The 16814-nt window shown below is 39.7% G+C and overlaps 1 protein-coding gene across 11 annotated transcripts in view; it reads left to right on the top strand.

Annotated features, from left to right (window-relative positions):
* The first annotated feature begins 2521 nt into the window (after positions 1-2521).
* Positions 2522-16814, top strand: part of stxbp5l (syntaxin binding protein 5L) — a 138481-nt gene continuing 124188 nt past the window's right edge. For 10 of the 11 annotated variants that reach the window (XM_047815247.1, XM_047815245.1, XM_047815244.1 and 7 more), the window contains exon 1: positions 2522-3459. In XM_047815247.1, coding sequence (XP_047671203.1) covers positions 3292-3459 — 168 coding nt within the window. In that variant the 5' untranslated portion in view covers positions 2522-3291. The remainder of the gene's footprint in view (positions 3460-16814) is intronic. The other variant, XM_047815248.1, reaches the window with a different exon arrangement.

Here is a 16814-nt window from a genome sequence, read left to right as displayed (position 1 = left end):
CCTCATGGGCTCAAGCTCCCTAATCCTTGTCTACGTGTTTGAAAGTAGACATTAGCATGTGTTCTCCTGTGGTGTCGTCTTAGCCACATTCTCTTGGTTGTCATTTGCCCCGTGGGAGAGGTGAAGAGGATTATGTTGCTTTTTCATCCCCTGAAAGATCCTTTCAGCAAGGAGTTTTCTCCTGTAAGACATCCAACAAGTAATAGAGTGTGTGTAAAATGCTGCTATTACTTTACTCCATCAGGTCAGTGATGCCAAATCTATGTTCTAGGCTTAGCAAGTGTTTGTTAATAACAGAAAGTGTGTTACAGGACATCAAAATCAAAACATATATAAGCTGACTATAGTCTGAAATCTGGATTCTTCAGGCTGTTTGGAAAAAAAAAGAAAAGTGGTGATACTGCAGGAGTCGATACTCTACATTCAAGTTATGCTCTTCATATAATTTTGCATGTATTTACAGATTAATGTATGTAAAAGAAATTGTGTTTGGATATGAATATACATATATCTCCCGAATCTGACAAACCAAATAGTGTTCCGAATAGCAGCATATAAGCAGACAGACAAGAGCTCACCTTATCTGTGTTTAACAGAGGCAGAGCATCTTATCTTTAAAAACCTATTTGGAGATAAAGGATAGAAATTTCAATAAGCAGGACTATGTTGGGAGGGTTTGTCTTAGCCCTGGAGACATTCTTTAAAAAAATAACCTGTTTCTTGAAGTCGATGACAGCATCAGTATAATGATTTGGGCCACTACACACTGAAAAATACCTGCTGAGGTTTAGGCAGGGATAATGAGAGACAGGTCATGAGTTGCCATTCATTGATTTATCTCTAAAGCCTGGAAAGGCACATAACATTTCCCCATGGAGGCATCAGGGAATTTGGAAACGTAAAGGAACAGCATAGCTTTATTAAGAGTTTTACAGTTTGGTGGATTCCCTGGTCTATACTTCATTTTAAAAACATAAAATCAAATTCTCTATTATAGGTGAAACATACTGTAGTGTAAATAAGGATTGAGCTACCGGGTATGTATTTTAACCACTGTCTATTATAAATTTGTACTCCTACTCACTTACTTGGGTATCTTATTTTGCATGGCTGGATTCTTTTTTTGTGCATGTTGGTCTTGTGCTTTTCCTGGATCAGATGAGAGAAAAGGAGCCGCACACGCCGGTGAGTCCACAGTATGTAATCCATGCCGGTGTCATCGGAAGCCGATGATGTAAGTGCTTATGCAATCTCCAGATGTGAGGTTCAGACTTAGCAGGGTCAAGTGTACACACACAATACACGGATGTTGCTCAACCATACCAACCACTGGAAAAGTTGATACTTTAGATAACTTGTATAAGGGGAGAAGGAAAGTGGTATAATACTTTAATTCATAATTCGACACAACTTTGCCTTGACTTGCAAATACATGCTCATTGAGTGCATATGTGGGTGAAATAAGATAAACCCTGAACCCTATATTACAGGGTTACAAATAAAAATAACATTTCTGCCTTTTTTTTGGGTAAGGTAGTCAGGAAGGTTCACAGAAAATCTGGTTCAGACTACAGGTTTGGATTGGAATCCAAAAGACAACGAAAGAATAACAAGTGAGAGGTTTTTCCATCTGCCTTGGTGGTCAGATATGAAGGCAACATCCAGTGTTTCTTAATCACTGCCTGGACAAGGCTGTGCTGGTTTAAATGACTAGTAACTAGTTTGCTTATATTTGGGTAAAAATAACTAAAACAGTACCTCTGAGCAGGATTGATCACATCTCAAGTATTAAGAGTAACCAGATATCATATACAGTGCTGACAGCATGGGTTTCCACCATGGGTTTGTTTATTATTGTTTTAATAATGGTAAGTTACATATTTAATTATGTATGTATATGTATATGTATATTGTGTGTGTGTGTGTGTGTGTGTGTGTGTGTGTGTGTGTGTGTGTGTGTGTGTGTGTGTGTGTGTGTGTGTACACACATACACATAATATATACACATAATATATATATTTTCCAGTTTAGACCACGCATTTATTTTAAATCCTAATACATATTAACATACAGTATTTGGAGCACTAATCAATACAGAGCATGGCATTGCGTTACACCCATACTACACTAGAGTTGCTAGAATGAACGGGAATCTTTTTGCTTTATCCAATCTGGCAACCCCGCAGACCACCTCTGGTGTTGCAGTCCTCTCTGCAGCGTTTAAATTCTTGTTCACAGGTCGAAAACAGAGCTTCAGGAAGTTTTAACCCTGTAGCCCTTTTCAGTGGAAGAGAGGATAAGGAAACAACCCTGTCCCGTGTTCACACGCGCAACTGTGCATGCCTTATAATGACGCAAAGCAAAGTCGCTTTCCTCTGTGCGCTTAATCATAAACGCCTTCCCCAATAGCATCAATCGGGGGCGGGGACTCTGCTGCTCGGTCTTTCAGCACCACGGACAGCGACTGCGGGAGCGAGCGAGCAAGCGAGAGAGAGAGAGAGAGAGAGAGAGAGAGAGAGAGAGAGAGAGAGAGAGAGAGAGAGAGAGAGAGAGAGAGAGAGAGAGACTCTGTTCTTGTACCATCTGTTTTTCATCTGATCTCACACTTCTTTCCCTGCTCACGTTCCTCATCCTCTCGCGACAGTTCGTATTAAAAGTTGAACAGTTTGGTCGTCGCGTGGCGAGTTCAGGAACAGAAGGAAGCCACGTCTCTCTGCGGTGCCTCTACACTTCCTCGGCTGCGTCTCCAAGACGAACGTAACGGTGCTCATTTTGGGCGAGCTCGACTATCAGTGACTTCACTCGTTACACCGTTTGAGCAGAACGCATCACAGTGAAAACGTTTCGAGCGCGTTACCTAGCTGGGTGTGATGCACTGGTCCTGCAGAACTAACATGAAGTTTCTCTGTATCGTCTAGCTGTGCTTTAACGCATATGAAACCCCTCCTCTGTGTGTATGTATGTGTGTGTGCGTGTTTTTTTCTACTTCTTCGACGGTTTGGGGCGCCTGAGCTCTTAAAATGATGTCCCTCTGTGACTTTTTGAATTGCACGTAAATGCTTTAAAAGCAAAAGAGAAAGCAGAGAGCTCGTCAGTCTCTCGGTTCTCTAACGGAGGAGAGGGATTGTTGTGCTTTTTGTGCTACCAGCAACCTCCTCTATGCCGCTTTAATAGTCTCTGCGGTAGAATTTTTGAGCGCTCAGAAAAGAACATCTGAACGTATTGAACAAAAAGAAAAACAAGAAGAAAAACAAGAAAAAAGAAGAAAAAAAAAAAAAAAAAAAAACAACATGAAGAAGTTCCGGAAGGTGTTGGACGGTCTAACCACGTCGTCTCCGGTCAGTGCCGGAGGCTCTCCGTCGTGTGGCAGCGCTGCTGGAACTCCCACTGCAGCAGCGAATCCGCGCGAGATGGACATCCACGAGACTCTCATGGCGGAACACTTACACATCTGTAAGGTGGGTGGGTTGCATTGCATTCTGCGCTCTGACCAACTTCATCTGAACGCAAAAAGCCGCAGTAAATATTATGTCAACATACACCATGCACCAGTACACCATCACAGCTTACTATTTTGCCGCACCAGGGGTGGCGCACTGTGCCGACACATGGGCTACTGATTGGTACAGTAATATGCGCTGTCAGATTTGGTTTTGAAGTCAACCGCGACGTGAAAATAGAGAAAGCCTCAAACAAAACAAAACCAACCACACGCGCAATTTAGAGTTTTACACTTATTTTTCACTCCAGGAGACTACAATCAGTCTCTAAGATGCCACGGGGTACTGGGGGCGTGGTCCAGATTACATTGTTTTCAGGGGGCGTGGTCACGTCTATGCGATTATAACAACCAACCCTTAGCTAAAAAGATCAGAAGCTGGAAGTTGAACGCTGAATGAAAAGTCTCGTTTTTCGATGCCGCAGGTTATCGCTCACAGCAAATACAGCTGATATCGCTAACACTATAGACTTGGAGCTGTGTGTGTGTGTGTTTGTGTGTGTGTGTGTTTACTCGGTACAAGCAACGACCACTTGCGCAAAGTTTCCTAGCACATGCGCGAAACTCACTTCTCCCTCCGGCGCTGTATGAATGAACACACACCATACGCGCGCGCGCGCACACACACACACACACACACACACACACACACACACACACACACACACACACACACACACACACACACACACACACACACACACACACACACACTATGTATTATCTCTGAAAGCGCTCTCGTTTACAAAATCGCATTATATATGTTTTCTATCTGGTGTCTCATTATATTTAACGCCGACTTGCTGTTTAATTCCATACATTTTTATTTGTACTGATTAGCGACTGCAATCCTGCGTTTCTGCTCTTCATTATTTAGAATTACAGGCGTTTCTTTGCGGCCTCACACCCCTTTGCTCCGAAAACACCGATACCGCCTCCAGATCGCTGCCAAACCGCAATATGGCACACAAGCAGGGATGTTGTACAGTACTAAATATAGCTGGAGTTTTATTTAAATACAGGCCACCATTCTACAATGTTATATTTTATTTTAAACACAATTATCTGGAAATTTCAAATCCGCACACTAAATATCACACCTCGACAGGTGATATGTACAATGGCTATGTGTACTGCTGTTGACTATAGTATGTACAGTATGTAATTTGAACCATAGCCTAAAGCTTCCTGTCTATAATAAAGTCAGGAACCCGCTGCAGCAGTCTTTGGACTGGTGGCTTTTTTTTTCTTGTGGGTCTATTTTTAGCATTCATTGCGGCTGGATTTTTAATCCAGTGTTGCCAGATTGGATAACTCCAACCTGCTGTGCTATTTTTAACACGTTGGAGTTATGGGGATAACTTGGACTGTTTACAGGAACCTAAAGCTGATGAGTCTTGATCTGTATTTAGTTTCCATACACATTCAGGTAATTCTGCTTCAGCTTGGTTCAGAGAGAAATTTCCAAATTTGTCAGAATTGTTTCATGTAACGGGGTCCAGTCTGGTCGTGTTTAAATAACAAGAAGGATCACTGTGAGATGAATAATGGTAGGGCAAGCTTAGGGCAGCACTGATTATTTCCAGCTAGGATGATGTAGCACAGAAATTGCTAGAAGGTTCAAGTCAGGCCAGTAATGTGAAAGTAAACAATCTCCATTAACTGGAATGAATTCTGTGCCATTCCATTTACATTCTCATGCAAAATTAAGCATATCATTTGCTTCAGCAACTTAATTGGTCTCTGTGCACTTTTTATTTTAGCATGGTATTTTAAAGCATCTAATTTATTTTTTACTGCTTTAAATGCTAAGTTTTTCATTTGGCTGTTAAACAGTAACACGTAGTATTATTGTTCAGAACATTAGCAAGGTAGTGGGAAAAAAAAATCAAATAATATAGGTCATACATTTTCACCATATTCCCTCAAGAGTCCCATAAACTGGAAGGAGTATAAACATGTCAGCACTCGACAAAGAGTCGGGTCTCTGAGGCATAACAAAATGTGATGAATCAAAAAACCTGCCTTTGCATGAGTGGGGTTGTTTTCAGTGCCATTGTTACATGCCTCATCCCCACTGTGTGCAGTTCTGTAACTGACCTCACATACCTCTCCATGGTGTGTGGAATCTGAATCTGAATATTGCTCTGCTGTATAAGACTTATTGCAGAGAACCTCTGGACTAAAAGTGTATTATCACCCACACAGCAGAATTCTCACTATTGTTGACCTGGATATATACAAACACTGTAGCTGTTTATGCAACACTGGACTGCAGTCTGTGCATTATAGACTTTTTTTTTTTTTTTTTTACATTATAGGACCAAACATTTTTGGACACATGACCATCATAAACATATCTGAGTCACAAGAACTTGAGTGTCCTGCACAGAGCCCTGACTTTAGGTTGAACTGGAACAGTTACTGAACTCCAGACCTCAACATCAGTGTCTGATCTCAGTAAAGATTTACTAGCTGGATGAACACAAATCCCCACAGCCACGCTCCAACATCTACCGAAAAACTTATTATAACATCAAACAGAAAATTAATCTTGAAATGTAAAACAAATGAAACAAACATTTGACCACATAGTGTATCTATAACTTAAAATACATTTTTGTAGATTTCTGTAGGGTTCATTTAGTCTGTGTGCATTGTATATGAGGGATAGATGTCTCAGAGAGTTGATTTGAGGCAATGCTTCATCCTTTTACACATCTGGGTTCTAAGTAATAGCAGATTTCCTTATCCCACAGTTGCTCACCCACTGCACATGGTGGAATAAGCAATATGTATGTGGGCAATGAGATGTAGTGACCTGGGCAAATCAGAAGGCCTTAAGAAAATGCCTGAGAGGGAAATACTTAGGAACCTCTTAAATGCTAGTAGGACAATGAGATAGAACTAGTAGAGCAGAACATTGTACTTCCTTACCAAGGGAAACACAACGTGTATAAAGCCTCACACTTAGTATCCCACACATATATATCTAACTGTAACTTTATATCTAACTGTGGTTTTCTGTAAAAAAATTTGTCATGCAATAATGTAAGCATGTTATGAAATACAATGGCAAAAAAAGATCTTTGGTAATAATGCAAGGGTTTTATCACAGATGAGAGATTTTACTAAGCATGAAGTCTAAGCTTGAAAGGATTTTTCCAAACTTAAGTAAAGGTTTATTATTTAAACGTGACATATTCGCAACAAAAATACGTATTGGAGAAATTGGAGCATTGTGCCTCAGATATATAAACCAGACTTGATATGACAATACAACATAAATAAGTTTGTGATTTCTAAAACAAATGACAGAATAGTGGATTGAATTTGGGTCAAAATAGCCGAAATTCTAGTAAAGTGTTTATTTAGCAGATACAAGAGAATGTCAACTAGCGTCAGCTTTTTTATCATTTTTGAAATATATCTTGATTTTCATATTTCGATTTTTACTAAATTCCTGATATTGATTGGCTATGTGACTGTACTGCATACGTACAACTGAGCATTTAAACAAACCTTGCAGATTCAACTTCTGATAGTAATTCAGGATGGATTGATAAAGAGCGTTCCTTTGAAAGTAAAGGATGCAGTGAGATTTTCATATTGTTACAGAGAAACAATGGAGGCCATCAGTGGTTATGATTGCAGTCCTCAATGATGGACTTTGACAAGCATTCCTGTCACGAGCTGTCATGTTTTATAAGCTCTGGTATGTGGAGACATCTCTCTCCATTTTTCGTCCTTCACTCATCCACTATTAATGAATTATATGTGTTCCTTTCAACAAACTGTTCCTTAAACGAGGAATTAAACAATGCTGAGTCTGTTTCGGTGTTATTTAATCTGATGATGAGAAATGTATTTAACAGTGTTTTGCCATTAAGCGAGTATTCTGTGTGTAATATAGTGCGGATGTAACTGAATGAAGTGTGTTACTGTGTGTATGAGGTCACGCCCTTATACCGTTCAGCTACTAACTACATAGAAGAATGAATCAAGTTTTTCCTTTACAACATCCTGATCTTTATAAAGAAAAACCTAAGCTGCGAAACAGTTATAATTTGATTAATCTTGATTTATTTTATGGTATTTTATCTTAAGAAAACAGTGAAAATCTAACAACAGTGAAAAAAGGAATATGTATCCAGTCAGTTGTAAGAAAAAATATTATGGATCGGTTACATATAATGTGATTTCTTTGTTTATGTTATATTAGGTTAAATTTATCGCATTCGTCCGATGCCCTTATACAGAGCAACTTACATTTTTTTCACATTTTATACAACTGAGCATTTGAGGGTTAAGGGCCTTGCTCAGGGGCCCAGCAGTGGCTGCTTGGTGGACGTGGCATTCAAACTCACAACCTTTTTGATTGGTAGTCTAAAAACAGTCTAAAAATGTAACCACTATGCTACCACATCCCCCACAAACTAATTAAGTTATAAAATCTCATGAGGATGTTGGTGCTGATGGGAACTACAGTATAACTATAATATTACATTTAGGTAATGACAGAATGTATAGTAAAATAATGCAGTGATAAAATGCCGGTGTAAAACACCAGAGCTGTACGCACGATTCTTAGCTGAGGTGTAAGAGTAACCAGATATCATATACAGTGCTGACAGCATGGGTTTCCAACATGGGTTTGTTTATTATTGTTTTAATAATGGTAAGTTACATATTTAAAGCTGAGCTCAGTGTTTGATTTTTTTTTTTTTCACGATTTTGTCAATACATGCTCAAATCATGTTGAAAACTATATACGAATCATGTGAAAACGAATTGTGTTAATGTTCAAATATATGGAAATGTTGTCTAACTTCTCTTCTTCTCTGCAAACACAAACAGACTTGTATGTGTTTGTGCTTGTTGAATCTGTTGATTGTCTTCAAAGTGTCAAGAGTTACCTAAAATGATCAGGATGGTGGATTAGATCTTGTAGCTCTTTTACTGGGCTTGTCTTGGGGTTTGATGTGGTTGTAATGAGTCTGTCTGTGTTTTCCTTTTTGTCTGTCTGCTGCCTGGCCCTGTTAATTGTTTGCTCCGCCCACTCATTTCTTACCATGGACACTAATTGCATTCCATCTCTTCCCCAGGTGTTTTGTCTTTGTCTCTGATTGTCTCTGCTTTGTGATTGGTTCCTGTTTACTACATTTACTCTGTCTGTTCACTTCCCTGGTGTTGGCCGTTGTTGGTATGTGGTGTTTTCCTGTCCATGTTCTTGTTTCCTGTTTTGTTCCATGTTCTGCCTTGTGTTGCCTGCCTGTTCATCTGTGTTTTGTTCATTAAAACTGAAAACTGCATTTGGATCCTCACTCGCCTTTGTCTCACCGTGTCACATCGTGACAGTGGGACACTAATGCATACACAAACACACTGTTCGATCACTAGTATCTCGACTATTTGCCTTTTTTTTGCTTCAGCACAGTCTTTGCTACAGTATAAGCTTTTCCTACATCCTCTATAATCTGTCCTCTGCTCGGCACAGAACACTGTGGCATGCATAAGGGCCAGCCATTATTTCCGATACCTTAGGTTATATTTATTTCTCTGACTTTCCAACTGGGAATTGCAGCTCTGGGTGAGACGTTAATGTATTTTCTCTGTTGGAAGCATTTAATTACACTCATTCCACATTGTGAGTACGATTAAAAAAAAAAAAAACATATGCCAGGTTGGATTTGGTTGGTGCAGCAGGTAGCGTTGTAGTGTTGATGTCTGAGGTTCAGTCCTGAAACATTCTCTCTATTGTCCATATGGAATTTTTCTAGTAATTCAATGTTTGTCTCCCCGCTGTTAGTCCCACTGTGGGTCTATGTCTGTTGTCAGTTTGTCAGTCATCATTTTCACCGATATTTCAACATCCAAGAAACCATTTAGGATTTTCTTCAACATTGCCTTCACTTCTAAGCTGCCGGCTAGCAAGTGGACAAATACCTACTAGTGATATTTTGAGGTGTCAATATTATAAATTGGGTAACCTAGTGGTGCACCTCAATATCGCTACCTGACAGCTTGGAGGGGCTGTATTTTGCTCTTCGGCTTTAGTTTCTGTTTGCGTCATACCGTGGCACAGTAACACAGGTATTTTTAAAAGGTTTGTTTTCATCTTGTAAATATTTCAGGCTGCTTTTCCAGATTGTAAAACTGCCTCTTTGTTCAAACAGATGATTTGTGTAAGTTTCAGTCTGACCTGAAGTTGTTCCTCTCTGCTGATCCAATTATTGCATGCTGGTGACATTGTTGATGTAATAACAGACTCCTCACTAGACACTTACTTGAACATGTGATTATGAATTCATATGCATGTACTTTACATTTTAATTGATTCAGTAGGCCATGGTTCACAAGGCTTTAGCATGAATCACAATCATGTCTGCAAAGCATCATTCCTGATCTGAATTTCTTGTTTTTTTCTAATATATCTTTTTTTCTTTGTATCTGGGATAGTTTATAAAAAACACAACTTCATACACTTCTTTGTACTGAGCAGAATATTCCGGTTCTGAAGACCCAGAGGTTGTGAGTTTAAAACCCAAGGGCTACTGGATCTTTATTTGGTTTGTTCACTGGCCAAACAAATGAATGGCATGTGAAGTTGTCATGTTTGTAATTGTAATGTGGGATTGCTGTTAAAATGGTCTGATGGCTTGTTTTTTGGCTCCAGCGCTACAATAGCACACTTCCACTTCCACTAAACTCACCTCATTCTCATCGAAGCTTCGGTGGAGTTTATTGACTTTTTGGTGTTAGGGCATCAGACTGGATATAACCTGGATTACCTGATCCAATGACAAATTCAATTTTAAGTAGAAGCATTCATTACTTGATTGAATTTTGATCAGCTATTGATTTGTAATTTACTGCATGTGGCAAGAAACTGCAGAATAGCCATCAAAGCAAGTGAGACATCAGTGCTGGTGTTTATTTCATTAAGACTAATTATTCCAGTGTAATTACATGATGGAGAGAAGGAAGAAATGTAATGCTATGTTTACACATACCATGACGTGCACTAACAAAGTGCTTGGAGATTTACAATGCTATGATTGACAGCAACCTGTGACTACATGTGGATGTGTTTAGAAATCTGACAAAACTGGGAAAACTTGGGAACATCAATGGGCACTCTAGCAGCACCTAGAAATGAGATTGATGACAGAAGACATGTGATCGGTGACAAAGAGCACACGCAACTTCTTTTATATCATATGATATGTACAGTACAGACCAAAAGTTTGGACACACCTTCCAAAAGTTTGGACACACCACCTTTTGAACAGGACAATGACCCCAAACACACCTCCAGGCTGTGTAAGGGCTATTTGACCATGAAGGAGAGTGATGGGGTGCTGCACCAGATGACCTGGCCTCCACAGTCACTGGACCTGAACCCAATCAAGATGGTTTGGGATGAGCTGGACCGCAGAGTGAAGGCAAAAGGGCCAACAAGTGCTAAGCATTTTGGTCTGTACTGTATACTCTGGTGAATTTTAGATACAAAAATAAATCTCCATACAGAATGTTTCATTTTAGCAACAAGAAAACTGATTTGTTATAAAGTGCAATGCTTGTCGCTCCAACCAATCAGTAAAGATTATTACTATGGCAACCTGTAGTAGGAATGCCTACTGACTACTTCATCAAGTCAAGTCGAGAAGCTTTTATTGTCATTTCAACCATACATGGCTGACAAAATCCATAGAAATAAAACAACATTCATTCAGGACAATTCTACAAGGAATAACACAGAGCTAAGGACTTAAAGTAAGTTAGTCCTAGCCACATAAATTGCATCGAGTGCAACCTAGTGCAAACAGTGAGAGACAAAAGTTATATGTTGATTAGAGACTAATCTAATCTAGCACAAGTCTGGACTCACTGATGGGGCAGTCATGTTTAAGACATGCATACATCTACCTCTCATACCATGCTTTAATGGTCTTGGTTTGTTAAGAGATACTGGAGATAGTTCTGTATCTGTATACGTCACATTCACACTATGACACTTGCTAGCTGCGACATCTTTAGGTTTTTATAGGATATATGTCATTTTGTGCACATTATAATTTTATAATTGGTGCTAATTGCTATAGTGCTTATGTACTGTGTCTCACAAAGCAGGTTGCACAGAGGAATGACCATAAAGTTTGTTGAACGGTTATTTATGTTATCAGAAGGTATAGCTGTGTGTGTGTGTGTGTGTGTGTGTGTGTGTGTGTGTGTGTGTGTGTGTGTGTGTGTGTGTGTGTGTGTGTTTGTGAGAGAGAGAGAGAGAGAGAGAGAGAGAGAGAGAGAGAGAGAGAGAGAGAGAGCATGGTTTGTGGGATCTATTTATAGATCTCAGGGACTAGACTCACCCTCCCTTCAAATCCAGGAACCTGAGTGAATGGGAATAAGAGACAAGCAGCTCTTTGTGTCTGAGTTTGATTAAGAAAATGTTTTCATAGTTATGTGTGTGTATGTGTGTATCAGACAACATTTCTTAAAATGTAATGAGAGAGAGAGTGTGGTTTTGTCAGTGTTACTCTCTGATGTACTAATATCATATGTACATATAATATGTTTACCTGTACACATGCTTGCACATATTATTAAGACAGACAAACAAAGTGGAAAAAAAACTTCTGTGTGAAATATGTATGAGAGCTTTGGAGATTGAGGCCATTGGATGTATTTTTCATCTTCTCTGCACCCTATGTATATTTAATGACAAATGACTCGGGCGCGAGTCGGCGTGGGGCCTGTTAGAGGGGTCGACTCCTCATCCGTGGGTGTGTGGATATCCCGGTGCCTCTGCGTCTTCTTCCTGCCTTAGGCACTTGCTTCCAGCTGGGGCAGACAGGAGGTCAGCACCCCCTGAGTGTCAAACGCTCCGGTCCGGCCTCTGATTAAAAGAGCTCACAACACCCACTCATACCGGAGCAGCGGGAGAGGTGTGTGTGCTTACGTGCACACGTTTGTGTGTTTAGCTCATTAAGTGCCTGGTGATGAACTGCCCTGCCAATCAATCTCAAGATCAAGGTGAAAGTCACATGCAGTGATGCTCCAGTCCTGTTGAGATATGGATTCTTTAAAGATTTTGCCTCTCACAAAATGTCCATTTTGACATTTTCAATAGTCTGAGTGATAGCGGGGTGAAATCTGAAATTGGTTTAACACTGACATTCACACAGATCTTTATATACAAAACATCAAATGTGTGGAAAAGAAAATGTGGTCATGCACAATTTATATCATCACCTAACACATTCATATCTCAAATATAATGATAAGCATTTCAGCATTTCAGGCCAGTATTGGTGTAATACCTACTCAGTATAAGATTAGACTTGTGGCAAATATTACACTAGAGCCTCTGCCATGATGATTTAATGATTTTGCTTTTCACTGAAATGAGAGCTCGTGTTAACTTTGAGTTTTGTTCTGCTCACACACACAATGCATTTTGAGGAAAGAAACACAAATTCAATTAACAACCTTGTCTCATTTTCTCCACTTCTTAATGAGCACGCTCAAATAGAGAGAGAGAGAGAGAGAGAGAGAGAGAGAGAGAGAGAGAGAGAGAGAGAGAGAGAGAGAGAGAGAGAGAGAGAGAGAGAGAGAGAGAGAGAGAGAGAGAGAAAAGGAGAGAGAGAGAAAAGGAGAGAAAGAGAGAGAGCGAGAGAAGGAGAGAGAGAGAGATAGAGAGAGAGAGAGAGGAAAGAAAGTCAGTAATAATCAGTCTCTATAGAGCTCTCCAGGATTCAGCTTCAGCCTTCCAAAATATCATTAACATTCCCATTATCCCAGTAATCAGAGTAAAGAAGATAATAGAATAGAATAGAATAGAATAGAATAGATAGATAGATAGATAGATAGATAGATAGATAGATAGATAGATAGATAGATAGATAGATAGATAGATGGATGGATGGATGGATGGATGGATGGATGGATGGATGGATGCTCATGAATTAGCTGCCAGATCTAGAGGGTTTTATGAAATTCCAATTGAGAAAAACAAAACATAACACGGATACACCAGAGTGTAACTGGCCTCTATTCATGCCAGAATTCTAATGTCTGATATATGTTTGTGTGTGTGTGTGTGTGTGTGTGTGTGTGTGTGTGTGTGTGTGTGTGTGTGTGTGTGTGTGTGTGTGTGTGTGTGTGTGTGTGTGAGAGAGAGAGAGAGAGAGAGAGAGAGAGAGAGAGAGAGAGAGAGAGAGAGAGAGAGAGATGTTAGGGTAGAAGGAAATGGAGTGGTTAAGAGTGTGTGCAGAAGGGTTGGATAAGTCATAGTGAGAGGACTGCATTAGAAAAGAGGAACAGCAGAGAAATAGAATGAGGGTGAAGGAAGTAGGTAGAGGTAGAAAAGTAGGAGGAGATTTGAACAATTGACAGATGACAGAAAGCTAGAACAGTAGATGGAGAGGTAGAAGTGTAGGTGGAGAGGAGGAAGAGTGATTTGAAAATGTAAAGCAGTAGAGAGAGAGAAATAGAGGAGGATCAGTGGGTGGAGAGGTAGGGCATTAGACAGAGGAGGAACAGATGAAGGAGAGGTAAAACAGCAGAGAAAGAGGGAGGAGAAACATTAAATGGAGAGAGAGTTAGGGTCAGGGAGAGAGTGTAGTTTGCTGCTGTGACTAGTGGGTAATAAAGCAGATTCACAGCGAGTGCGATTAGTAGTGAGAAGACAGACAGACACAGGACACATGCAGAGATGTGAGACAGCCACACCCATGCAAGCATGCTAATGGAAAACTTCCAGCATGTTCTAAATGAAGCTCCGAAGGTCTGTCTGCCTGCCCATGTTTGTGTAGCCCTTCACTTGGCCACTTGGTTACTAATCAGCAACTATTGTGTGCTTCCCAATCTTATTTATTTATTTATTTATTTATTTATTTATTTATTTATTTATTTATTTATTTATTTATCCAACACCCCATTCTGCTCATTCATACACACCCTTCCTCCAGCCTCATTCTGACCCATGAATTATTGATGATTGGATCACCATAATGCAGTCAAATAACACACACACACACACACACACACACACACACACACACACACACACACACACACACACACACACACACACACACAGAGAGAGAGAGAGAGAGAGAGAGAGAGAGAGAGAGAGAGAGAGAGAGAGAGAGAGAGAGAGAGAAAGCAAGCATTTAAATGAACAATGATTCGAGAAACAGAATAAAAGCCCTTTAAGAATCTATTTTAAGAATCATTTACTCATGTTTGTAATCTGTTGTCATCTGTACATTATTTTGCTTTATATTGAGTTCAGGAACACAAGCTCTACACTGACTAAACAATCAGGTCTAGTAGTTAGCTATGTCACAATTTGCGTCACTAGACTAAAATCCCATGTGGGAAGGATTTCAATACCATCTGTACCAGATTGCTCCCACCCCCTGGAGTTTCAGAGTCATAGGCTGGAGGAATTTAGCACCAGCAATAACTGAACAATATCATTCCTTTAGATTTCAGCACTTTGTGTTAGGGACAGTTGCTTTAGAATCGTCCCTGTGTGTTAGGGACAGCTCCTTAAGATTTCAGGACAGTGTGTTAGGGACAGCTCCTTAAGATTTCAGGACAGTGTGTTAGGGACAGCTCCTTAAGATTTCAGGACAGTGTGTTAGGGACAGCTCCTTAAGATTTCAGGACAGTGTGTTAGGGACAGCTTCTTAAGATTTCAGGACAGTGTGTTAGGGACAGCTCCTTAAGATTTCAGGACTGTTTGTTAGGCACAACTTGTTAAGATTTCAGCACAGTGTGTTATGGACAACTTCTTTAGATTTCAGCACAGTGTGTTACGGACAACTTCTGTAGATTTCAGCACAGTGTGTTATGGACAACTCCTTTAGATTTCAGCACAGTGTGTTATGGACAGTGCCTTTAGATTTCAGCACTGTCTTATGGACAGCTCCTTTAGATTTCAGCACTATGTTATGGACAGCTCCTTTAGATTTCAGCACTGTGTTAAGGACAGTGTCTTTAGATTTCAGCACTGTATTAGGGACAGTTGCTTTAGATTTCAGCACTGTGTGTTATGGACAGCTCCTTAAGATTTCAGGACTGTGTGTTAGGCTCAACTTCTTTAGATTGCATCACTGTGTGTTAGGGACAGCTCTTTAAGGTTGTATTTAAATTATATTCTGGTACCTCTGAACCTCTGTGGTTGGGTTTGACTAAGTTATTTAAATGTAATACTATTGTTTGTGTATGTGTGTGCAATATATCAGAGTCTATGTTTAATTCAGAGTCAATTTTTGCATTCATTTAGTGACGTGACGTGACATACGGCTAAGTATGGTGAACCATACTCAGAATTCGTTCTCTGCATTTCACCCATCCAAAGTGCACACACAACAGTGAGCACACACACAGCAGTGAACACACACCCGGAGCAGGGGGCAGCCATTTATGCTGCGGCGCCCGGGGAGCAGTAGGGGGGTTCGGTGCCTTGCTCAAGGGCACCTCAGTCATGGCTGGCCCCAGACTCGAACCCACAACAAGTCAGACTCTCTAACCATTAGGCCATGACATTTAGGGACTGCTTCTAAGCATTATGGACAGGTTTTGTGTATTTCAGCAGAGTGAAGAGCTCTCTGAATAAGGTTCTAATTGGATAAGGTTGGATAACATAGCTCATTGGGTATAACATATATACATATAACTTATGGGGGTTAACTAAAAACAAAAAAATTAGTTTTGGCTCATTATGATTGTGCTGTCAAGCTATTATTGTTTGAAATTTGAGTGTAAAACTCTCTTCACATTCGTATACATAAAACAGAAATGAACCAAAGGGAAAGATAATATTGTTGTGTCAGCTGTATGGTCTGGTCTGCGATGACCCATTAGTTCCCCAGGAGCTCTTAGTTGCAACATTATAAACTGTTGTAGAAAGAACATTATTTACATTTACGTTATTTACTGTCCAGTGTCACCTAAATAAGGCTGGGTTCCCTTCTGAGCCTGGTTCCTCTCAAGGTTTCTTCCTCATATCACCTCAGGGAGTTTTTCCTTGCCACCATCACCTATGGCTTGCTCATTAGGGATAGATATATAGTATTTTAATTTTAAGTTAATTTTTTTAATGAATTTTAAACTTTAATTGTATATATTTGTTGATTTATTTCTACGCTTATTTGTTTCTTCTTATATTCTTATTATTATAAATTTATTTACAACAGGTATTGTTAAACGTGCTATACAAATAAATTGAATTTGAATTTGAATTCAGAACCAAAAAGAGTTTTTTATAAAGATATTCTTAAAACTGATGTTTCTTATTATTAC

The sequence above is a fragment of the Tachysurus fulvidraco genome, chromosome 6 (genome assembly GCF_022655615.1).
Source record: "Tachysurus fulvidraco isolate hzauxx_2018 chromosome 6, HZAU_PFXX_2.0, whole genome shotgun sequence".
In the NCBI taxonomy this organism is placed as follows: domain Eukaryota; kingdom Metazoa; phylum Chordata; class Actinopteri; order Siluriformes; family Bagridae; genus Tachysurus; species Tachysurus fulvidraco.
Note: the sequence above shows the minus strand (reverse complement) of the source record. Positions and strands in the feature narration are given on the sequence as shown.